The sequence below is a fragment of the Staurois parvus genome, unplaced genomic scaffold (assembly GCF_062004578.1).
Source record: "Staurois parvus isolate SC_StPar_1 unplaced genomic scaffold, SC_StPar_1.0 ptg000684l, whole genome shotgun sequence".
Taxonomy (NCBI): domain Eukaryota; kingdom Metazoa; phylum Chordata; class Amphibia; order Anura; family Ranidae; genus Staurois; species Staurois parvus.
In genome coordinates, this window is record NW_028318480.1 from 1,808,470 (window position 1) to 1,834,817 (window position 26,348).

At 43.0% G+C, this 26,348-nt stretch overlaps 1 protein-coding gene across 1 annotated transcript in view; it reads right to left on the minus strand.

The window, feature by feature from the left end:
- Window positions 1-26,348, minus strand: part of ABHD16A (abhydrolase domain containing 16A, phospholipase) — a 41,727-nt gene that overhangs the window by 7,694 nt on the left and 7,685 nt on the right. Inside the window, exons 3-13 of the mRNA XM_089652508.1 lie at window positions 23,225-23,291; window positions 22,954-23,040; window positions 21,737-21,822; window positions 20,845-20,915; window positions 19,652-19,774; window positions 19,397-19,511; window positions 19,182-19,283; window positions 10,034-10,097; window positions 6,682-6,731; window positions 3,833-3,956; window positions 63-167 (exon numbers count right to left, since the gene is read on the minus strand). Coding sequence (XP_089508634.1) covers window positions 63-167; window positions 3,833-3,956; window positions 6,682-6,731; window positions 10,034-10,097; window positions 19,182-19,283; window positions 19,397-19,511; window positions 19,652-19,774; window positions 20,845-20,915; window positions 21,737-21,822; window positions 22,954-23,040; window positions 23,225-23,291 — 994 coding nt within the window. The remainder of the gene's footprint in view (window positions 1-62; window positions 168-3,832; window positions 3,957-6,681; window positions 6,732-10,033; window positions 10,098-19,181; window positions 19,284-19,396; window positions 19,512-19,651; window positions 19,775-20,844; window positions 20,916-21,736; window positions 21,823-22,953; window positions 23,041-23,224; window positions 23,292-26,348) is intronic.

The following is a 26,348-nucleotide window of genomic DNA, read 5'->3' on the forward strand; positions in this document are numbered from 1 at the left end:
TCCAATCATAGAGCTAGAGAGATAAAAGAGATGGAAATAGGAGAATCTGAGACATGACTTACGCCAGCTTTCTGGCATCACCTTCAGGGCCAGAGGAACCAAGTCATCAAAGGAGGCGTCAAGGACAAGAGCACTGATGTCTGGATAGGACATACAGGCCCATGTGGCTGTAGAGAACAAAGAAGACAGGTCTACTCTCAGGTATCTACTTTAAACCTTTAATAAAGAAAAATAAAATCAGGCAGCTCTTTATTGCAGAAAGTGACATGGAATGCACGGCTGCAGTAGGACAAACTGATGTGCCTGTTCACAATCTTCTAATACGTGTACACTATGCTGCACATGAACATCTTAGCAGGCATTCCTTGCATACTGTGGTGGTCTTGGAATGAAAGACTGCCATGCATATGCACGGGAGTCACATCACCCCTGACCAACCAATTAAAAGGCCGAAGACCAGACATCTGGAAGGAGCCTGGGGAGAATATGTCAGCGACCAACAAGGGATTCAATGATTGCATCACTGGAAGGTTGGGGGGGCATGTATCTGTGTTTAGTTTTTCTTTAATGTCGAAAAAAAAAAAAAAAAACACACACACAAACACAGCGCAGCCCATTAAAAGAAACTTAAGAAAAAGTGGCACTTGTTACAATATTTACTTTCAATTCAGAGCTGTCCACTGAAGTACTTCATTTTGGGGCTGGATGTCCTCAATCTTCTGGGTTAAAGAGTGGACAATATCATTCCACCCACGTCCTCTGAACTCAGGATGTCACAGACCTGCTTCCTAGGGCAGTGTCCTCACACAGCTTGGGCTTACAATATTACTGCTTAGTACGAGGTTATTAGAGATCATAGTTCAGTGGTGCCGGAAGTGGAACACTGATATTCATTGGACCTGCCAGAAGACTCTGGTATTTTGTTGTTTTTTTTGGGATGGGGGGCTTAAAAAACACAAGACTTAGGAAGCATATAGTGTATTTTTAGTAAATGCATATTGTGTGCATGCGCACACACTATATCATATTTTTGTTAAAAATGATTAATTACAGAACTTTATTAAATATTGGTAAATTGTATGTCTACCAGCAATTTAATTTTGAATAGAGAAAAATTGGAACCCCATGTCAGGTTTTATTTGTTATCCAGGACTATGTTATAGAGATTTTACCCTCATTTTGTCAACTGTGATAACCACCAAACACAAACAGCAAGAAAAAAAAAAAAAAAAAAAAGGTGACAGTGGTTCTAGCCTTCCCCTAACGTACCAAGAAAAGAAAGGGCTGAAAACGCTAAAAGTAGGATTTTTGGCTTCTCTGTAAAATGCTTTTCTGAAGTACATCACAGGACACAAGGATCCTCCCCTTCTTTCTGTGTGTGTTTGTTCTTCAGCTGACCAGCAATTGAGCTACAGCACCCCTCTCTCATGTGAACATACATAACACACAGCCTTGCAAGTTATGGAATGGAAAATCCTCCAGGCATTGACCAATGGCAAGAACCTCAGGATCAGATTATCTTCAAAATACCTTCAAAAGGGCCTTAAACCTATATATACAGCGCCTGACAATCTCAGTGGATGAGGCCCTGGTCTTCAGAGTCTTAATATCGGATGAATGATAGTCTGGTTATTTTTGCATGCTAGTTCTATATCGAAAATGAATAGGTTACTAAAAGGTACGAAAATTCTTGTAAGACAGAATAAAACTTCAGGAGTGAAGTAATGTATTGTATTGTAATGTATTCTTTTGTTTCCAAGCATTCGCGGTCTTGGTCACTTGATTTTTTACGGGTGAATACTGTACTGATTAAACGAAAATCGTTTGTTCTGTTACCATACAAAAAAAAAAAAAAATTCTTGCTTGTCCCTTTGGATAAACTTGCATGAATTGTCGTGATCAGCTCTCGAAAGCTGTGTACCAATGATCAGATTGTCAGACGATCGCTCTGAAAGCTGTATTTTTCATCCAATTTTCTCATTGTGTGTACTAGGCTTCACTAGGAAATTGACGGATCCATCACCAGAGAACCCCACTTCTTCAGGAACTCCTCCTCCATGAGGTACTGCTCGGTAAACTGCTTTGGTGACAAAAACCCCTTCTTCAGATGAGCCTGGCTGGCATACATCACCTCCTGTAAATGAGGGTGAACAGGAAAAGATTTAGCGTGCTTTATGTAGCCGCCAGAACCCAAATCCAGAGACTTTAGGAGTAGTGTATTCCGAAAGTGGTAGTTTCTAATTTGTTCTGATTGCATCCGTCAAAAAACTAACTATGGTAACTGAGCTTGTGACAGTCCAGGACCACAATCCTCTTTCTGAGAGGATTTTTCCAATGAGGACTCAATTAGGCCATGTACATGCAGTGAGGCAAAGTCCTGTCCCTTTTGAACACTTCCACAGTGGTGTAGCACTGAACCAGCACCCATGCACTTCACAGGAAGCCCTGCACTGCTACCACCACCCACAGCAGTAAACTACCCCACACTTCCAAAATAGTGGTACGTCCACACAACAGGGGCACTCACTTACCATTCCAGGCTGAAAGGCCATGTCCAATCTTCATTCATCACCTCAGGCACACCCAAAGGGCCTTCAGGGATATGACTACCCCCCCTTCCCTTTTCAGGAGTCACCAATCTGAACCTGTAAAGCACCCTGCCAGCGACTCACTACATACCAGGTAGTCCAGTGAGCATTGCCTGTAGAATCAGCATTGATCAGCACCTTACAGGCATCCTTGTTCTTCTACAGCAGAGTTTGGGTACTGTCCCTCAAGCCTCCAGATGAAGTCTTTCCTTACCTCAGCAGAGGAGTGCAGGATAGCCACTGAATATCCATAGGATACAGTAAACAGGAAAACCTTTACACTGATTCCTCACAAACACATCCATCACACTAGCACACACCTGAGGGTAAGCCGTGCTGGGAATGGTTATGTCATGGTGGGAAAAAAACTGGCCTTTTTTTTGGCTCATGTTCATTCACTTGAAGGAGGCAGCATAACCCAATGGTCAAGAAGATGCCCTGTGTCCTGTGATGTACAATTAAGAAATAGGTTTTTAATTCTGTTTCTTTTGCTGTTGGAGATTTATTCTCATTTGCCACCTGGTAAATTGCTGTCATCAGGTCTAGCAGTTAGTTGAAATCTCTTGTAGCCCAGCACAGCAATACAAACCTGGAAGGGGTTCTAACGCTTCACCAATTTATCAAAGATAGAAAAAAAAAAAAAAAGGGTTTGGCTGGATGTATACATTATATAGATTTTATTTTGGGGGAGCCTTTGTTAGCATAGTGCAATTACACAAGCAAGTCCATATCTTTCAATGAGTCATCTGAGTCGGCATTTGCAAAGCAGCCATAAAGCCATTATGTAGCACTACAAACCAAGAAACAGGGCCTGTGTTTGTAAAGAAGTAAATGTGGCCACCCCCTGTGCATTTAATCATCACAACTATAAAAAGTGACAGGCTTTTTAAAACATTAATACAAAACGGACATTATTTACATCATAAATGATCTTTTACATATTTTTCTTTAAACGATATTGAAAATGCAGTACATTCCCTTAGATTTACATGCCAATGCTTTCTAAAGCAATGTGACAAAAAGATTTTAAGTGTTGTTGCCCAAAACATGTATTTAGAGGTTTGCTTTCTTGTTATAAAAAATAAAAAAAATGAAATGACTGGTTCCTGAGAGTAACAAAATCACATTTCCATGAGACCTGCCACCTTCAGACCAGCCTTCGCCTCTGTACCAATGCCCCCCACCCCCCTTTAAATTCCCATTGTTACTTTTCTGCCAAGTTTAGTGGTCCCAGTTTGACACACCTGTGAAGCCGCCGATAGACCAGGCATAAACAATGATGTCTTGCATTTTGAAGCCGAGCCGATACAAGGCATACTGGATAACAACGTCCATTGCATTTGCTTCGTTTTGAGGGAAAGGGACACCCTGCAGAAGAAAGACGACCTCTGGTTAAAGTATTCTGTCCTGAATAAACCAAAGTTTTGATTTTCTTTACCATGTAAGAGTGACTGCTACATGGGAGGGACTGCCCTTATTATCACCACCTGAGCAATCTCAGGTTTGTACCTATGAATTGGAGAATATATTTCTGCCCAAAGATGAGGTCATTATTGGACTTACAGCTCTGTCTTACTTTCTAGAAAAAGTAGTGAGACTAGAACTAGCAGGAAATTATATTTCTGAGGGGGTTCAAGCTGAACTTTAGGCAGACTTAAAAGACACAACCTAATGCAACTCTGCATTCATTTATTCATCATTAAATGTATTTTATTTTTAAGTACCTGAATTTGAATTGGTATCAGCTCCTTGCAATCTCCTGCAAAGGAGCTCTCTGACTGAAGAGGGTGGACAGCACAATGACAAGGCGATAATCAGTTCTGCTGCAGTGTTTATGTGTCAACAAGGAACATGGTGACAGAAGAGAGCAGAGTGACACAGAGAAGAGCTCATAAGTCTGCTGCTTCTCCTTTCACTGTCCAGTCACAGGCTGGGAGAGGTACATGACCTGTAAAATGTAACTTAACTGCAGCAGAGAAGAATCAGATTTCCTGCCCTTCCAGAGTGGGCTGTGCTGTGTGGCAGAGCAGTGTAAATCTCAGGACTAAATGGACAAATTCAAATCCTTTGAAAGGAAAATCAGCTCCCTTATATGCATTTCATCTGTGTATTTAGCAGTTTGCCTGGTGTTCAGCTTTAAGCACAGAAAAACCATGTCCAGAACACCCTGAGTGCTCCATATTGAAAGGAAGCAACATTTGAATTTTTGGCAGCTACAGAAAATCACAGCTGCTGAAGATCAGAAAATGAAGAATAACAAAATACAAAATGGCTTTTGTAGCAATTGGACATTTAATTTGTTTTTGCAAAAGTGGTGTATTCTAAAACAGGAAAAGTCAGGTTACACAAAAACCATAATACCAAACAAAAAGATCTTTTTAATACTCTAAACAATATTTTCAAATGAGTCATTTGTAGCAAAGTGAAATTAGCGGATGGCAAAGGAGGTTGCCAACACCCCCACATTGCTCTTTTATTAAAAATGTTCTGTGCAGTTTAAAGAACACAAGTTAAAAAGGCCTGTTAAAAACTCCAGGGGACCCAGTGCAAAGAGCACTTGTTCCTGTTAAGATCTGTGCTGTGGTTTCTAAACTGTGTATTTGGATAGCTTGCCCGCTATCTGACTACACATGAGCAAGGAGACAAACGTCTGACCAACAGTGCACAGAGGAGAGGGTGTTACAGACACTGAGCACATGGAGCCCATACAGCCCCAACCTCCTCTGAACAATGCCACACTGAACATCTGCAGCCTCCTTGCCATGCAACCTTTGCCTCTCCTGCTTGTTCCCTTTGTACTGATTAAAGAAAGAGCCCATAACCTCCTGCAGCTGCCAGTTAGTTCAGAGGATGTAACTGGCAAACCACACTTTAACCACTTGCCCTCCAGTGGATTTACCCCTCTTCCTGACCAGACCATTTTTGCGATACGGCACTGCGTTACTTTAACTGACAATTGCGCGGTCATGCAATGCTGCACCTAAATTAAATTGATGTCCTTTTTTTGACCACAAATAGACCTTTCTTTTGATGGCATTTGATTGCCTCTGTGTTTTTTTTTTTTGCGCTAGACCGCCAATTAAGAGAAAGAAAAAAAAACAAAAAAACACAAAAACAATATTTGTGACTTTTTACTATTAAACATGTCCAGTAAAAAAATTTAAAAATCTAATTTGTTATAAATTTAGGCCAAAATGTATTCTGCTACATGTCTTTGCTAGAAAAAAATCCCAATACATGTAAATTAATTGGTTTACATGAAAGTTAGTGTCTACAAATGGCGGTATATATGCTGGGATTTTTTTTTTCTTTTTAATACTAGTAATGCTGGCTATCAGCGACTTATAGCGGGACTGCGGCAGGCATTCTGACACTGGTGTGGGAATTGACTGTCACTGAAATCACCAGTGACACCAATACAGTGATCAGTGCTAATAAAAAGCATTGACACTATACTAATGGCATTGGACAGGAAGGGGGATAACATCTGGGGCGATCAAAGGGTTAACTGTGTGCCGTTTTACTGTGTGTGCGCACTTTACACTGTAAGCAGTGTGCAGGAGCTGACAGGGGAGAGATTAGTATTGTTTACATACAGGTCTCTCCCCTGTCGGTGATAAAAGGCGATCGCTGGGTGCCGACGGGGAATCCCCGGACAGGACCAGGTGATCGACAGGTGAAGCCGCCATTGGTGGCGCGCTCCTACCCGGAAATATATACACACACGTGATTTTTGCACACCCCTGCCGCCCTGTAGCAGTATTTCTGCTATAGGGTGGTGGGAAAGCGGTTAAAGCAGATATTCACCCTCTGGGCAATCTTCCCTCCTCTCCAACCCACCACTCCTTAAAATAGCAAGTTTTATTTTTACCTTTTAGAAGAAAAAAAAAAAAAAAAAAGTTTTCAGCTGCTCCCCCGCGCCCGCCTTATGCACTAGGTTGAAGATTCGCTTTAAAATGGGAGTTCTGGATTGTTCTGACAACAAGCTCTCCAACCGGCTAACATGCTGTTATGATGGAAATATCTATGGAGCATGAACTAACGTGCGGGTCAGAAATACAGACAAGTTCCCTTGGCCTAGATTACAACTTACTGTACTGCCTGCAAATCCAGGATGATTCCAACCGAGGACAGAATAACCAGCTGAAAGAAAAACAACAAAAAAAAACAAACAAAAAAAACAACTTCCATAAGAACCCAATCCTAAGCATTACATTCAAGCAGATCTTTTTCTACTTAAAAGGGAAATAATAGCACAATTTAATAGCATATATTTTCAGTCAATAACTCTTTCCAGTCCACAATCTGTATTAACACTCCCCACCATGAAGTCCTTAGATATCAAAGTGATTTTTTTTTTTTTAAAACAAACATGTTACACTTTACTGCTCTGTGCAATGGTTTTGTACAGAGCAGCCCCAATCCTCTTCTTCTTAGGTCCCCTGGCAGCGCTCCTGAATCCTCCCCCTTGACCAGTGCCCCCTATAGCAAGACGCTTGCCATGGGGGAATGATGCATGCTTGCTCCTGAGCCCCATTCTTTGCATCCATAAAACAAAGAGCCACAACTCAGCCCCACCCCCTGCTCTTTTCTCATTGGTTCACTGGCTGTGATTGACAGCAGTGGGAGCCAATGGCTCCCATTCCGGTCACATCAATGAGGAGAGAGAGACCCAGGACAGCCGAGGCTTCCTTGCACATTGCTGAATCGAAAGGGGGCTTGGGTGAGTTTAAGGGAAGAGCTGAGGGGAAAGCGGAACACAGAAGGTTTTTTACCTTCATGCATAGGATGCATGAAGGTTAATAGGAGAAAAAAAAAAAAAAAAAAAAACCTTCAGCCTCCAAAAACATCTACTTAACAGCCCAATTCCAGCTTATGAAAAAAATTAACATGAATTCCTTTGTACCAGTTAGATGAACAACTAGCTATCCCTTCAGTACTTAGCTTGTCACTGGTATGTGATCCAGCACCTTTTCTCCTCTGACATTGCTTTTACTATGAGTCCAGGGTGTCAAGGACCTTTGGGGTGCATCATCAAGCCACTCTGAGCTCACAGGAGAATACTGCAGAGAACAGTTGATGGGAGGGTCAGCTGGCTTATAATAAGGCTTCAAGAGGTAGCAATCTGACCAATAAGAATTCACCAGCTCATTCTGTCTACACATCTATATCTATTTATATATATATAGCACTCTCTAGTGCGCTACTAGGATAGTGTAGTCATGTGATTTAGGTCAGGTTATTGCAGGTCAGCTGGATGACTCAACAGGTTGTGGTTATATTGCCTCCTCCTGACTCTGGAGGACTATAGACCCTTCGGAAGTCAGTAAGGAGAGGGTGGAGACCAAATCTGTATATTCATGGGGAGTCCGGCCAATCCCAGGTTTGGAGGCCCTGATAGTGATGGACTGGCCTATAAATATGGGATTGACAGGCTGACAGGGTAATCAGGTGTAAGATGGAGTGCTGAGGAGACAGTCGATGCCTAGGAGATGTCCCCTAGGTCCGGGGGTCATTCTCTAGGCTGGCTCAGAAGGATACATGCTGCGGAAAGGCACAGACAGGATCAAGCTTGGAACAGTAGGGAGCAAAGAGGACAGTGTGAGTACAGCAGCACACTTTGGGATCAACAAGGGGAAAGACTGCCACACGTAGCAAGCTTTCTAAGGACAGCATTAAGCTCAACCCTTTATCCCTCTCCCGGGAGATCTTCCGAGAAGCCAGGAGGGCTGGTATTGCTTGCAGGCGGTGGAGCAGCTCTATAAAGGAGAGAGGACGTCTCTGCATGTAGCTACAAGAAGTAAAGTGATTTTTTTTTGGGGGGCTGCTAGTTCCTGACCCATAAAGGGCAGCTGCTACTGATCCGCAATGACTTACAGATTTCAGGAAAAGAACAGTCCAGGATCTGCTTTTTTACATAGGAAGGAAGTGTCCCCCCTTCCATTGATTCAAGCCAAACTGGGCATCCCATAATCCCTATCCAGGTTGAATTTCACAAATAAGACAACAAAACCAAGCCCATGGACTGATCACTGTCTTTGGATGCAAGTCTGTGTGAGAAATAACTGTTGTGCCTGGCTGTAAAGAGGGAAGCCTAGGGCTACCCACAGCACGGCGGCCCTTATGAGGGTAGCTCTATATTCTCTCTCTCTCTCTATATCTATATCTAATCACTGCCTGTACTTCTGTATAGGCAGCCAGTTACTGAGCTGCAGGAAGTGTCAATGGATATGAGGGCACTAGGTCCATTTGACACGGTGACAGACAGGACTTATAGTTTATTCACAGATCTCTGTGAATGAATGACACAGCTGTGCGGGTGAAGCACAGAGGAAGGGGCTGTGGTGGTGGGGTAGGTGTCAACTGGCAATTACAAGCATGTTATACCCTAAATACAGGTGTAACATGTTGGTAAAGGTGAAACTATCCTTTGAACATAACACATAGGGAACATTGGCAACTCGATATGGGGTCTATCTCGGATGATGAATGGTCAGACATCCTAAACATGCTACAGGTATCAGTATCTACTAAACAGAAACTGATGCAACTGTTTATCATCCATAAAACCTATCACACTCCAAAAAACTAATTAGATGGCATAAAAGAGACTCTGCCTTGTGTGAACAAAGCGCACTAGACATGGGTACGATGATCCACATGCTATGGAAATGCCCAATACTGGACATTAAACTTACTATCAACGCTCATTTTTCTGTTAATCTACAACCTGATCCTAAGTTATACTGCTTGCTATTTATAGCGTGTAAACTTTGGCCCAAAAATTGATTTCTCCTCTCCCCCAATCTATGAGGCGTGACAACAGCTCGTGAATGCATCCCTCTAAAGGAACACGTTAGTGTATCAAAACGTGGGTTGCCCTACTAAATTCTTCAAAATCTAGGATGCCTGGCTTGCAGTTCTTGCAGACTCTATGCAACTGATATTGGATAGGTTACGGAGTTGATTTTTATCTCCTTACAGATGGAGGCAATTCACTCTAACCGTAATAATACTGGCCCTGTTCTATTTTACTTGAGAGCACTGATTCTTGGACTGCTGTAACAATTTATAAGTAGTTTTTCCAAGACCTTTATTATAATCACTTGTAACACCTATGATGATGGTTGATGTGTTTGATGGAGAACTTGATAGATATGTCATGGAATTGCCACATCCTCTATCATCAAGTCTTACTGTATGCATCATATGGGGCTTTTCCTTCCTGGGGCACTCCCTTACGATTGTAACACTTTATGCGTAATATGATTGTATTTGGAACTCCTGTTCTTTTTGTATATTATGAGAGTTTTATTTTATATACGCCTACTGTTTGGGCTTGTCTGTTGTGCTTTTTATGTTTTCAAACTAAATAAAAAGTATCTGAATTTAAAAAAAACCCATAACACAACAAAGGGAATGATTGATATAAAGAGCTTTCTGACCTTCCAGCGGAGTAGAGACACAGCCAACCTCATAGAAGCCAGCATTTCCTTCACAGCAGATAACCTATTCAATAGGAGAAAGCAAAAGGTTAAATAGATTTTCATGAAGATCAAATTTAAAGCATGTGGATTTAGAAAAGCCAATATCACTGAAACAGGAATACATTATGATAAAGGCAGGGAAAACAAATTCTCAAACCTCACATTGCTGTACTGTAATATCTCCTGTTGTGATCCAACATAATAACAGACGGTGAAATGTGAGCTTAAAGCGAACTGGGCACAACAGTTACCTGCACAAACTCTCAATGTATTGTAGAGCTAGAAAGTGTAAGCGTCCCCAAATATTTCTCAGATTCTTAAGTCTTTAGTGCACCCAGTATGCATTCTAATCTGTGGTGTACTGTTCACATTGGCCCCGACTTCGGCTCCAGAGTCATGGCAGGAAGTTCTTGAGAAAGGAGGTTTCTACACCCTGACATGTTATGTTCTTCTGCCTCATTTCCACAGAGTCTGGTTCTGCTTTTCTTCCCATTATTCTACTCTGGGTATTGAATTCCTGTATGTGCATCTGAACATCAGTTGCTTTATGACCAAGTGGTCCTTTACTTATGTACATACATTCTTTTTGGCTATAAAATTGGAATTAAATTATAACTAAAAAGGCAAAAAAACTTCTTAGTTTTGGATAGAGTGGATATGGATTAGAACACTGATCAAGTTTTTATTTTTGCTTGTATCCCCATTAGGGAGATTCACCCTCTCTCTTTGTCCTGTTTACCATTATCATTGAAACTGAAAATAAATTAAAAACCCAAATTTTTGGTTGTCCCCAGAAAAGTAATAGAAGGGGAACCTTCCAATGGGGACGCAGCTTCGGGGGGGGGGCCCAAAGTATTCCCTTAATTTTCATGGGCTTTTCCTCACGTCATGGTTTGGAAGTGAAGATAAGTTTCTCTAATGGTCTAATGGGGAACAGATGGCAAAAAAGAACCCCACATTAAAATCAGAAGATCTAACCCTTTCTTACTCTATCCAAAATGGGAAAAAAGTCTTGCCTACAATTCTACTTTCAACAGTGGGGCAACTGCCTGTGCTATGTTATAACATACTTGGATATTTGTACCCATTGTATAATTGTGATTACACTGTATGCTGGATACAGCTTTATTGCAAACGTATTCTTGTCTGCTGTGCGCTTACTCTGTATATTTAAAACCAGAGTTCAGGCATTGGATGTTGTTACGCCCTAAACCCCTTTTGACTGTGATCACCTGATCCTTGGCATTTTATAATGCGACTTTTACCAGATAGAATCATGAACTGCAACTTCTTCAGGAAAGTCAAGTAATTTCAAGTAGCTGTAAACCCCAACTGAATTACCATTAGTTTGCTAAAGCACTGTGTATCATAACCAATTGCATTTTTTACAGTGTTAGTTGCAACTAATCCTCTGCAGCTTGTTTGCAGCAACTTCTAATTTACATGCACTCCAGCACTGACTGCATGACATCTCTCATACATCTACACATTCATATAACAAATGCTTGAGCAATTACTATTATATTGAATGATTGGTGCCAAAGGGAACAAGGCAAAATAAAGAAGAAATGAATTTATTTCTACATACTTACCTACAGTAAAATCCATTTCTTGGAGTACATCACGAGACACAGAGCAGGCTATTCATGACTATGTGGGTTATATGCCACCTATAGGTGAATTGACACTGGCCGACCAATCAGAGAGGAGGTCCTCCCCTATATAAACCCTCCTACACAGGAAGTACCTCAGTTTTTGTAGCAAGCAATGAAACTCCAGAAAGAGGGGTGGGACCTCTGTGTCCCGTGATGTACTCCAAGAATGGATTTCACAGGTAAGTATGTAGAAAAAAAAATCTGGTTTTCATTATCGTACATCATGGGACACAGAGCAGGTTATTCATGACTATGTGAAATGTCCTAAGGCAATAAAGAAATTTGAGGGGAGAGTGACACCATGATAGCCACTGTCAATAATCCCTCAGGACCTACTTAGCTGTCCGTAAAACACTGTGGCCAAAGGCAGAATCTTCCACAGCTCTGACATCCACCTGGTAGAACCTTGTAAATGTGTGAACCAAAGACCATGTAGTGGCCTGAGCCACTGGCGCCTGATGGCGGATTGCCCAAGATGCCCCTACACTCCTGGTAGAGTGTGCTCTCACCTGAAAAGGTGGGACCTTACCTTTCAAACCATAGGTTTGAATGATCAATTGGAGGATCCAATGTGAAATAGTCCCTTGGATGCCGCCTGTCCCTTCCTAGGCTGCTCTGGCAGCACAAGCAGAGTATCTGACCTTTTGACCTGTGCCGTCACCTTCAAGAAGACCCTTACAGGACATACCACATCCAAGGTATGAAGAGATCTCTCTCTTGCTGACTGAGGCCTAGCAAAGAATGAAGGCAGAATAATGTCTTGTATGAGGTGAAAACTAGAAACCACCTTTGGTAAAAAAAATAAAAAAATAAAAAAAGTTGGTTGAGGTCACAAAATCACCTTATCTTGATGCGAAACCAGAAATGGTTCTCTGCAAGAAAGAGCTGCCAGCTCCAACACCCTTCTCGCAGAAGTGATTGCCATTAGAAACAAAACCTTATGAGTCAACAGGACCAATGGAAACTCCCAAATAAGTTCAAAAGGTGGTTTTTTCAAAACCTCCAAAACCAAGTTCATGTCGCAAGGGCACAAAGGTAACCTGACAAGCAATATGAATCACTCCTTGTAAAAAAGTGCTAAACAAAGTGAGACGCAATGGGCCTCTGGAAAAAAACAGCTAATGCTGAAACCTGGTCCTAAATTGGTGTCAACAGCAAATTTCTTCTCCAACCCTGTTTGAAGAAACGACAGAATCCTACCAATCACATATTTTCATGGATGCCATTTCCGGACTTCACACCAGGAAATCTAAGCCTTCCAAGTTCTGTAATAAATATTCCTAGAGACTACCTTTCTAGCACGCAACATGATGGGGATGACAGAATTTGATACTCCCCTATCCTTTATGATCTGGGTATCAATAGCCATGCCGTTAAATTTAACGACCGTAAAGCCGCGTACCAAGCTCCCCTGGGCCAGGTCGGGGCAATTAGTATCACTGGAATAGACTCCTCTCGAATCCGGTTTAAGAGACGTGGCAGCAGCTGAATCACAGGAAAACTATAAAATGAGTGAAAACTGATTCCAAGGAATCACCAAGTCATCTACTTCTACCGCGTGAGGGTCCTTTACCCTGGACACAAAAAGACCGACCAGCGTTGTTGAAACTGGGTGCAAATAGATCTACGTCAGGGCAACCGCATCACTAGCAGATTCCCTTGAAAACCTCGGGATGCAGAGCCCATTCCCCTGGAGTGAACCACTGGCGAGATAATCTGCCTGCCAATTTTCCACCCTCCAAATGAACACTTTGAACATATTTTTCTGCCCAGGTCAGAATGTAATTCACCTCCTCCTGAGCCCCTCGACTACTGGTACCCACCTGGTGGTTGATATATGCCACTTCCGTGGCATTGTCAGACTGAACCTTTACAGGCCAACCCTTCAGCCTGGATGTCCAATAACTCAGAGCCAACCTCACTGCCCAAAGTTCCAGGACATTTATGGGTAGAACCCTTACCCATGGAAGCCACATTCCCTGAACTGTGGCTTCCTGCAGTCCAGGACAATCCCCCAACCTGAGGCTGGCATCGGTGGTTACCAATTTCCACACCACTGGCCAAAAGGATCTCCCTCTCTCCAAATTGTGAGTCGTCAACCACCAATTTAGGTTTCGCAGTACCTCTGGAGACAGAGACATACAGTAATCCAGGGCCAGAACCTTATTGTTCCAAACTGTCAGAATGTTCCTTTGCAGTGATCTGGAGTGGAATTGGGCATAGGAAATAGCCTCGAACGAAGACATCATCTTCCCCAGCAACCTCATACAGAGGAGAATTGAAGGATACCCCTTAGCTTTTAAACTGCAAACCTCGTTCCTCAGGGTGCACCGTTTCCCTGGAGGCAGAAATACCTTTGCCTGAACCGTGTCTGGGACCATCCCCAAATACTCCAGGCTCTGTACTGGCTCCAGAGCTGACTTCTCGAAGCTGTTCCAGGGGTTGCATCATAAGAACCACATCCTGCTCCAGACCTGGCACCGACCAACCGACCTCTGAGCAACAGATCATCTAAATAACCTATGACTGATACCTCCTGAGTTCTGAGCAGCCTCAACACCAGAGCAAGAATTTATGTGAAAACTCTGGGAGCCATGGCCAGCGCAAACGGTGCTATGAACTGGAAATGCTGAGCCCCTACTGCACACTGCAGACATTTTTGGTGAGGAATGAATAACGGCACATGTAGGTATGCGTCCCTTATGTCTGCAGCGCTGTGGACATTTTTAAGAAAACTACTCGTCCAGGGACTAAATCGGTGCGCCAATCTACTTGTCCCTCGTGACAATCTACTTGTCCAGATGAGAAAAAAAAATAAAAAATTTTAAATCAGAGGTGATTTTAGGACAGTTTTACAAACAAAAGGGGTTTTATGGCACCTTAAATGTGTAAAATTTTTAACATTGCGCTGTTTATATTTTCCTCCCCTGCCTTGCTTGTCTCCAGCACCACATCCAGGGACTAGCAGGGAGGAGACAGACCTTGCAGTGTAATGGCACCGATTGGCTGCTCCTCAGGAAAGGGGAGTGTCGGGCTTATCCTTTAGCTGCCAGAGCCGTTTTTGCAGAAGATTAAAAAAAATAATTTTAGGCCTGAACATTACATTACATAAAACCCCCTAACATTATATATATTTTCTGAAATCTTTTAATTTTATATATATATATATATATATATATATATATATATATATATATATATAAAAAAGATGAGGTTGCATCGAGTAAATTGATATCCAACATGTCAAACTTTAAATTTGCCTGCGCTTGTGAAATGGCGAGAAATTTCAGTACCCTAAATTTTCTATAGATGATGCTTATAGGTCATCAGTTTGGTGTTATGGAGGAGTTCTGGTGCTAGAACTATTGCTCTCATCCTTGCGTGGGTGGCGAAATGCAACATGTGTATCGCAATCGATGTTTACATGCGTAGGCGCCCCAGCGTGTGCTTTTATGTTTGTATGTGCGTATACGTGGGGGGGGGGGGGGGAATGTTATGTGCTTAGGTGTAATTTTCATTTTTTACAATTGAAAAAAAAAAAATGTGATATTAGGTGACAGTTTCTCTTTATTGAGACATCCAAGGTCTAAAAGACCCTGCATGTCTCCCCTGTACTACACTGAATGTAAAGTGGTGCACATCGCACCACATTACATTTAGTGAAAATCTCAACGGGGACCCGGAAGTGGCATCATAACGTTACTTCCGGGTCAGGACAAGAAGGGGAGGGAAGTAGACGTGTCCGCTCTCCTCCCTCCACTCTAGCTGATGGCGGTGAGCTGGGCCTGCAGATGGGCAAGCGGAGCCTGGGAGATAGTGGGCGAGGGGAGGTTCACACGAGGGGGCGGAGGAGCTGGCACTGTGTGGAAGCCATTGGCGTAAGTGCTGCCACCGATTGCTTCCACCTGACAGATAAGCATGCTGCTTGCCTGCAGCAGGGCTTAAGGTAGAAAAACAAAAAACTACCTGCTCAGTGCCCAGAACTACATATCCCGGGCGTCGGGCAATAGGAATTCAACATCCCTGTGTCTGTAGACACTAAAAAAAAAAAATCTCCTTCCTGTAAAGAGCCCACTACTGACTGAACTTAGGAAAAGACCGGACATTTAGAAACTGATTCAGACCCTTGAGGTCCAAAATGGGCTTTACATCCCCATTTGGCTTTGGCACTGTGAACAGGTTTGAATAAAACCCTGAAACATTTTGTCTGGAACCTCAGTGATCACCCCCTGAGACAATAGGCGATCGAGTGCCTGTAACAAAGCTCTTCTCGTCTCTGGATTCATTGATACATTTGATGTTAGAAACCGAGGAGGGGGGACCCAAATTCTAGTCTGTACTCCAGAGAACTCATGGAAATGACCCACTTGTCTTGGATTAGAGCCCTCCAGGCAGTGACAAAATTCAAAAGCCTTCCCCGCCACCAAAACGATTGGGGGCGCTCCTTCATAAGGAGGTGGACTTAGGATCTGCCTTGGATGACTTTTGCACCCATGGCCTCCTCGGGTTTTGATTGTGAGTTTTACCCCTGGAGGCTGGGACCTGTGAGCGGCAAAATGACTAAACAAAGGACACAGAGCCTCCAAGTGTAAACTGTAAGACAATTTTACCAAAAAAGTATAGCAACTCACATCTTCGAACAGTAAAACAGGCTCTTAGGGATATGTGTAGTACGTCTGTCGCCAGATGTAGGAACTGCTCTGGAGAAAAGGTATCCTGGTCGGTCAGCAGAAGGCACTGCAACAGGCAAGGCATGGATGGTAAAGCCTGGTTGGGTCTCCAAATATGTCCACAGCTAGTGGCGTTAGGCACCTGACGTCATTAGGATGTGACGTGTTTCTGAGCATGCGGGGGAACCGGTATGAGCTGGCGCGCTCTTTCATCAGGCATAGGTGGAGCCTGCCCTGGTGCTTACTGGATTGCCTTTCCCTTAACTGGAACTTAATACATTTATTCATCATTACATGGACTGCAACATTATGCACCTGCTGTTCCCTTTGTGTGACAAAATGACTGCATGGTAGATGAGTGGCCAGCAACCGAAGCCCCTAAACGGGCCCTTGGGTTTTCTTTTAAAGGGTAGAAGAGAACGCTTTCCCCTGAAATCTTTTGGATATACTTGTCCAAATCATCCCCAAACAGCCGCTCTCAATGAAAAGGGAAAACATGCCAACTCTTTAGCCACAAAGCCATGTGCATGTGTACTGATAAGAGGGCCAAGCGAGAAATTTGCTGCATTGAATCTTTAAGAGCATCAAATGCAAAACATAAAGCATGTGGAACATCCTCCAAATCCTTGGCAGAGTATTCCACCTGCACCGATGGTCTTCCAAGCAGTTGTTTGACAAGGTCAGAGAGAATCAGGCAAATGCCAATAGCTGAAACTGCTGGCTGTGTGGCAGAACCTGCGATGGAGAAGGAGGCCTTAAAGGAGAGACTCCAGGTTTCTTATCTGCTGGATCCTTGGAGACCTGGAAATTATCCACAGTACATGTTAAAGACTTATTCAGGGATGAAACAGCTGCATCCGCTACCGGCGTACCCCATTTTTTAACAAACTTCTCTTCTGTGGAGTACAAAACAAGAAAACCTCTTTGGTGGAACAAAAATCCTGTCTGGGTGATCCCAGTAAGCATGCATAATTTGCTCCTGAAGAGGATGTACTGGAAAGGCCTGAATACTCTGTGGGGGTTTCAAAGAGCCCAGAGAAGAACAAGTAACCACAGAGGTTTCCATCGGAAGCAGCCTGAATCCAGATTGTACCATATCAGTGAGGGCCTAGTCTAATAACCTCTGAGATTAGGAGGTTTCTCTTCAGGCTGTGACCCTTCAGATAGAGACTGCCTGACCTACCTCCAGTTCTTCATCCTCAGGTTCCACCCATTCCTGCTCCAGGATTAGTGGTTCCAGTGACGGGGATCTCTCCCTCTTCTTAGTCCCCTGAGAAACTGACGCAATCATCCCTGCGATCCTCTCCTCTAATCCCGCTAAGGCTGAAGCAAGATCATCCTTGGTTACATATACCGAGGCAGATGCCCCAGTAGTAACCACAATGCCAGATAAAATGCAATGGCTCAGACTGCCCAGTCGCTTCTGGCCTCTAAGGAGCGGATACTAGAGTGGACATTTGGCTAGGTTCCGCAGGACCTGGAGGCGGTACATTAGTGCCCCTTCCTGCTACACCTTCCCCACTCCGCATTACTTCAGTTAGCATAAAAACCTGTGCACCACCAATAGTAAACACAGACCACAATATATAGATATGCAAGTAGTGTGCTGAAAAAACAAACAAACAATTGCTGACATCATGGGCCATCAAAGGCAGCTCCTGACTGGTCATTGCCCCTTTCCCCTCAGGGAGTACTCACATGCCCCACCGAATAGCCTGTTCTGTGTCCCAGTCCCAGGAATCCACAAGCAGCAGCCCACGTGTGTCCAGGACCCTAGATGCATAAACATGGCCACTTCTAGCCGCTACCATTCATGCGTGCACTATCCTCGTGCATACCCGCTGAATGCGTGTGCAACCCATAGTGCAGAGCCCACGGCCGCAATCTTATTTTTAAAAAATGCTCATTCTAGTGGTCTACCCAGAACAACAGGAAGACAATAAAAAATATTTTTTTCTTTTTGGGCCGAACGTGGTGTGTGAGCACTGCCCCTGATGGCACATTGGCCAATTGCACCAAGAAACTCCCCTTTTTCCCTCCAAAACCTGCATTTTGTTTCTCCTTTCTTCTGAGAGCAAAAATGAGGTAGCTTACTAGTCCCGTCGCAGGTCCCTGACTACAGCCAGGCACCAACCTTCCTCCCTCATGGCGGGCATTGTCATACAGACCTTCAAGGACTCGTCCCCATAATGTGGGGCCACTGTCTCGGACCTGTATAGCACTCTGCTGGAAAGCTATGTACTGCACAGGGTTCCACCTACGCAGCGTCCAGCACCGTTGGGCTGCAATACAGGAAAAAACCCCAAGGAATCTTCTCCTTATCCAGTGATGCTTGGGTACCATCCATTTTGGCTCACAGCTTTCCGAATGGATCCAATTAAAGTCCATGATTCTCAAAGGTACTGTACTAGACCTTAGGTATGCTCCAGCAGCACAAGCAACACTTTCAGTTACCATCCACCTTACAGAGACTGGCAAAAAAACTGAAGTACTGCCTGTGTAGGAGGGGTTATATAGGGGTGGACCTCCTCTCTGATTGGTTGGCCCATGTCCATTCATCTATAGTGGCATATAACCCACATAGTCATGAATAGCGTGCTCTGTGTCCCGTGATGTACAATAAAGAAATATAAAATAAAAAAAAAGGTATTTATTAATAAACATGAAGACAGTAAATGCAGTACATGTAGACAAGGTTATCATGGTGAACCTGTAATTCAAATGTCAAGGCTATGGGGAGCCAATTTACATGGTTAAACTGTCACTGTATGTTGTACTTACCAACTTTGATCCAGTGCTGCCCCCGGTGCTCCTGCGGTCTACAAATATGGTGTCTATTTCATTTCCATCACACGCCAGCAGCTTGGCTCGCTTCCCATGATACTGTAATCAGAAATATAGAACAAATTTGGCCTAGATGAAGTAGAGGCAGAGCAGCAGTGGTAATACTGTTAAAGAGCTCTTGGTACCAAGAGAAAAGAAGAGAGATATGTTACCTCTTCCACCAGACGAGCCTGACCCTGTAATAACATGGGCATGAGCGCCTTCTGTAAGAGGTACACAGAGCCAGGGTACAGCATCCGTCGGCCAAATGAATGAGCTACAATATAGCTACAAAAGAAGCAGCAGCATTCAATTTTAATAGATCAGCATAATATACAGTCATAATGTAAACTAATGAAAGGGGGCAGGGGACAGGGGAATGTGCAATCCTACAACTTTTTGCAGCTGAGAGAGGACAAATCCTTTACCTGGTTATCTGACATGGGAGCTTCTGCACCCGCTGCAATAGGCTGTCAGCAGCTCCCCGTGTTCGAGGCTCTGATTTCAGCAATGACACCCCACCTGATGACTTTTCTGTCTTCTGATCTTTACTGCAGAGACAGGGAAATGGATGACAATCAATGTAAGTGTAAAGAAAAAAATCCTAAAATTAATACCAGAGAAATATCTCACTGGTGTGCAGACACTCAGAAGCAGGTGGATGTGAATATCACAATGTTTTGGGATAAGAACCTTTTTCTCAAGTCACCTACACCTGTCACATTAGTGGCACCTATGGCTGAATCTGCACCCCTCTGAATTGCTGGGTGTTGGCCAAGAGTACAGACCAGCCATAGGAATGAATGGTCTGAGGGGAAATGTGAAGTAGAGGCTAAACGTAGCACTGTTTCTGCAAAGACTGTGCAGTAACAGGCAAGGCAACATAGTGAAGAGCCCATGAGTAAGGCTGAAGGGAAGTATTTAGGTAACAAGGCAGCCACTTGGAGTGAGTCTATGAAAACAATTCAAGATGTTTTGTAAATGGATGAGGTAACAGCAAGGTGGAGAGCGAGAAACCCACTATCCTTTACTACATGAAAACCAAAACTTCAAGTCTCAGCGCCAGAATTCAGAACTTACAGTAGTGTGCAGGGTGAATTAAATTAATAGTTTTCCCTAATGAAGAACCATCCACACATGGGACACCTATCATTAGACATATTTTTTTTCTCCCCCAGTGGTCGGCTTTAAATTACTCATATTTACACAAAAAATGTGTCTCCTCCTCCTAACTATGCTGAGTAACCTGTGTAAAAAAAAAAGAAGAAGGGGACAAAAGGGGATGATGTGACCAGAGCAGGCTGAAAATTAGTAATTATACACTTCTTTTCGTTTTTCCCCCCAAAGGTTAGGCATCATAGGTAGCACAAGGGGGAGGGGACATTTTTAAGGTTAGGTTAGTGTTAGGCAGGAATTCTATTTTAAGAAACTAAACAAATTTCTCATTTTTTCTAACACTACAAGTGGCTATGGACAACTCTCTATTTATGCTCTACATTTATTAGCTTTTCTACACAATGCAGACAGAAGTCAGTATACTACCCAACAGCAGTGGCGTTTGCCAAAACCTATTTGGCTTTTCCCCACAAATCTGCCTACAAACTTAGACAGGATGTCTTACTTGCTTGTCTCATCCCATCGGAAATCCACTGGCCAACTGCGAAAGTCGAAGTTGTAATTGGAAAGCAGTTTCTGTGAATGAGATTGAAATATTGTCAGGTTGGTGTCACCTGAGCTCCTGGTTTCTACAACATACACGTGGCTACAAGTGTACTTCATAACAAAATTCACATCCGTAAAAAAAAAATCTTCTTAGCATAATATAACAAGAAACCTGGGACTTAAGAATTTATGTATTTCGGCCACAATGCAAACTAATACCCCATGATTTTGTGCTGCCTTGTGGGAAGTAGGAGAAAACATACATACGTTTAAAATGCATACCAGCCCACCTGCTTAAAAATGGCAACACCTGGTTTAAAAGCATTGTCCATCCAGAAACAGCTGCTTTTATATTTTAGCATTTTGCTATTAACAATAAATGGGATTAACTGGGTGTTGTCTTGGACTGTGCTCATGTAACCCATAAAAAGCTTCAGTTTTTTCTACTGTGTAAAGTGCTAGTGTATGACCTATCAGAAATGAGAATCCTTGGCGCAGTTAGTGACCTAACATATTTTGGCCAAATAAAAAAACAAATGCTTCTTGATTTTGTGTTTTGGTCTTTTGGAAAGCAAGTGAAGAAATGCATTTAAAATTTATACCAGTCCACCTACCTAACCCTTAACTCAATCCTGAAGATTGAGGGCATCTCATAGTGGAAAACAATTACTCTTGGGCACTAACAAGAGAAGTTAAATGCTGCAGCAAGATTTGGGCTACACCAGTCCAGACCAGAGACAGCCATGCTGATCTGCTCATTGAGCTACACACAGTTGGGAATAACACACACAAACTTTTTTTGTTTTAGGTATTGCGACTAGTGCATACGTACAGTAAAACAGCGAAATTACCTTGTTTTCTGGACAGTTATCCATTCTGGTGCTCTGTAAAATGCTTATAAACTGAATATATTGAGGGTTGGTCCATCTGCCCAAACCTGCAAAGAATGAGATGGATGTGTGTTTTAAAAATGTAAAAGATAAGATTATCCATACCTGATCAGTGAAAAAGGCAGGAGAAATATGCCAAGGCAAAATGAATACTTGGTTTGCGAACCAATAAATCAGACTCTACCAAATACTGGGGTCCACCCATTTTGAATGGGGAGTGTAATACGGGGGAGCCAGATATAATCAACCAGCTGACTTGTTTTAAAACAGTCCTTGTATTTTCAAAAGCAGGCAAAAACAGAAAAAGAGCTTACCAACAGCATTGAAAAAAAACAAACAAACCAAATAGCTCATCCACTTCTACTACTCCAAAAAGTAAAAAATGGCTTACCGCCATTAACCCTTATCCCAGGGATTTTAAAGTACTGCCTGTCCTAAGGGTCCGGAAAAGGTTGCAAGAGCAGGGTCCCACCCAATAAACAGCCTACAGTCTTCTCAACTGGTGCTGCTCCACACTCCACCTCACAGACACCTGCTAACAGTTTCCTATTCCCTTTCATGCTTCTCTGCAGGCAGGTTACCCCTTTCAGGACTAAACTCCTTTTAGTCAGAGTTGGAGGCAATTTCCCACCCAAAGTCTCTAATATCCTCTTAGGATCGGTTCTGAGACCTGGAATTCAGAGAACTATAAATCAGTTTTCTCCTCTGCAACCAGACACCCCAGAAACCCTCACCCTGGATGGGTGAAAACACCTGTCTATTAAAAAAAAAAAAAAAAAAAAAAAATTATATTATTATAATATATATATATATATATATCTCTTATCGCCCCCTTTAATAGAGACTACAACCCAAATAACAGGGAAACATATCTGCCTTCCAGGACCCAACCCTGGCACGCTGTAAAATTCGAATGGCTTTGCCCTGACAGACAGTCACAAGTCAAGCGGTCAATGAAGAAGCTACTACAAGGTCCCACATATGCTCTGACACTTGCCTTCTGGTGGATTCTTCACAGGAACATGTAGAAAATTTACTTAGATCTATGACAGCTCAGCTAAAAAAAAGCACAACTCGGATTGTCAAAGCTAGACCACTGTAGGAGGAGATCTGCCTGTCAGTTCCAATACAGCTATCGCTCTACTGAACACAGGTTTTTCTTCTTTAAAGTCTCTCACCTCTCAGACACGCCACCCCCGCCAGCAGGAAAAGCAGTGTCATGCCGTACTGTCCTAGGAGTACCAGCCTGGTGACGGTCATATGTCCTGCAACAAACAGCAAATAATCAGCAAAGTGCTGTGTTTTTTTTTTCTTACACTGCTTATACTATGGAGTTTGTCTTTCGAACAATGTAAAAGTAGACCAATGTGTTACCCTTCACATCCAATCAGATTTAAATATTTTTCCACTCTGATGGGAACATTAAAGTCAATCCCTGATCTAGCTTACCTTTTCGGTACATGTAAAAGGCAGCAAGTGGGGAAGAATAGTAAGAAATGGTCCAAAGGACGGACACCTGGAACAGAGAAAGAAATAAAAGTGAAAACTTTAGATGACTGTGTACATGGTGCTTTTCCAAAAGGAAAAACAAAACAAAACTAAAAAAACACCTTTTACTGCAATTGGTAAATAGTATTAGCTGCCGTAAACCTGTAAATTTATTTGTCCATCTAAAACCACTCTGTTCCCAGGGTGACAGCACTGCTGCACAATTATAAAATAAATTGAATAACTCAAGCGCCAACTATGGTGAAATAAAAACAAAAAATTACAATTAAATATTGTAGCCGCTAATGCAGACAACCCACACAAAAAATAAAAAATATTTTAAGTGGGAATCAAAATAAAAGTCATTAAAAAAATCAAGTTCAATCAATAAAGTGTTCATTCAGTGAACCCTCCTTTGGGTAACGAAAAATATGTGCATCTGTCATCAATTCCCGTGCAAAGACATCCTCCACCATATATCTGCTCACGTCACGCAGTGTGACCGCACATTATACAATGTTAGTCTAACTACACTTTTGGTCCCATATGGACTCAGAAGATCAGCTTGCTGAATGAAGACTCCAAAGTAAGCTCCCTCCTGATAAGCATCTTTGTATCAGCCATATTTCTCACAAAAAAAAAAAAAAACCCAACATAGTGCTTTATCCTTTTAAACTTTTATTCATCAATTAAAACATATGAAATACACTAACGTTCCGGAGGTGTACTTTGCACCAAGTAAGATGAAAATCCAGTGATGTACTGATTAAACACAATATGGCAGTATCATCTCAGCAGCAGAGTCCTGTACAAGCTCAAAACAGACACCATCCATAATGCAATGCAAAGCACAAGCCCACTAAATGAATGCTATTGCCTGCTGTAATGTCGTTTCAAGAGCCGTATGTAGAGTACTACAAGCTGCTATTCCAATAAATGGCAACGTCGTGATGTCATCTGCACACTCCTCCCCTGTGGGCATCAGCTCAGCTACCAGGTTCAGAGAGCCTTTGAGATGGACTGCTGACAAAGATGCCAAACTGACTTCTGCCCAAGACAAAATTTATTCCGCTAGACTTTGAAGAGTCCTGCTTCTTGTGCCGCCTTGCCTGTTTACATAGGCTACTGCTGTGGCATTGTCTATACAGACCTGCATGTGCTGACCTTGGAGCTCCTGAAAGAAAGCCAAGAGAGCCAAAGCAATCGCCTTTAACTCTCTCCAGTTTGAAGAGTTTGACCTATGCAGCCTCGTCCACTGCCCCTCTGAGAGTGGACCTCCCGAGGGCTGGCATCCATGGTGAGGATCCTTTCTACTGGAAAGGACCAGGTTAGACCTTTTGAGAGCACCTCCTGCCTCTTCCACTACCAGAGAGATCTCTTCACCCTGGAAAGAACCCTTACCTTCTTGTCCAGCACGACAAAGTCTCAGTTCCAAATTCTGAAGATGAATAGCTGAAGGGGTCTGAAGTGTATTCTTGCCCACTGGACTGCAGGAATGGAGGCTTTTAACAGGCCAAAAGCTAACAGAAGGATTGAAACCTGGTGGTTGCCCTGAAGAGTCAAAGCCGTCTGTATTTTCTACGTCTTTTCTGTTCTGCTGAACAGATGCAGAAGCCCAGAAACAATACTTTCTTGGACGGGGTCAGGTTGGATTTTAGCATGCTGATGATCCAGCCCAGACTTTCGAGATGGCTATGGGCCACCCATAGGTCCTTCCTCAACTGCTCTTCTGAGCTTGCCTCTGCGCCTCAAGGGAACTTCTGCCATCACCCTGGTGAAAATGCGAGAAGATGATGACAGCCTGAAAGGCAGTGCCCTGAACTGCAGGTGTTGAACCTCATACCCTGACCTCAATGCCAGCCTCAAATCTTTGAGAGCGCACTATGATTGAGATATGCAGATAAGCATCCCTTAGATCGATTGATGCCATGAAGCAATCTGGAAACAGGAGGTTTTTGACCAAAAAGATCGAGTCTATGCGGAACTGCTGGTATTGCACTGCTCTGTTCAAAGGTTTTAAGTTGAGGATTAACTGAAATTTTCCTGATGGTTTTCCCACCAAAAATATGTTGGAATAAAACCCCATCTGTTCTTCTCCTGATGGGACTGAAACCACCACTCTGAAAAATCAGTTCCTGAACCAGGTTCTTCAAAGCAAGAGCTTTTACCGAATTTTTTGTAATATCCGTGACAAAATACCTTCTTGGACCTCTGCAAATTCTATTTCGTAACCCCTGCTGACCAGATATACAGGCTCAACATCATCTTCTCCCATTGTGGAAGGAACGCTTGTACTCCTCCTCCCACCAGAGGCAGTGGGTCATTGGCATTTTTCAGGCTGTGAACGAGTATGGAATAGGATTAATCCTTTTTCTCTTTCTTTCTGCTGTGCCCAAACCTTTGTCTTCCCTTGTGGCTTATCCTCTTGCAAGCTTTTCTGGGGATGAAAAAAAACATTTTTGAACTTGTTTTTTCTTCTTCACAGGAAGACATCCGCTATGCGATCCAAAATTGACCAAGTCTGACCCAAAAAGGATATCTCCTGAAAAAGGGATTCCACACAGCCTGACTTTTGATGTTACATCCCCCTGCCATGTCTTTAACCATAAGGTCCTTCTTGCCGAGTTATACAAGGCAGCTAAGTGAGTGGTCATGCGTATGGATTCTGCAGAGGCATCCGCTATATACCCTACAGATCTTGAGATTGTAGGGAAGGAATCTAGAATCTCGTCCTTTGAGGTCCCCACACTGATATGCGCTTTAAGCTGGTTTAGCCAATGCTCCAGATTTCTTGCTACACATGTGACTGCCATATCTGGCTTCAAATTCTTTATTATGGAATGCCATGCTCTCTTCAGCAGCAGATCCATCCTGTTGTCCATTGCCTCTTTCAGGCTCCACATGCCTTCAAAGATTAAGTCTGTGCTTTTTGAGACTTGGGGGGGGGGGGGGGGGGGGGGGAAAGCAGCGTCTACCTTAGGCACTTTGTTCCATACCGATGCAGAGACTTCTTCAATCGGGAACGGTCTATTGTGAGATCTAGAAAAGAAAAAGTTTCCTTTCTGGATCCTGCCATTCTTTTTTT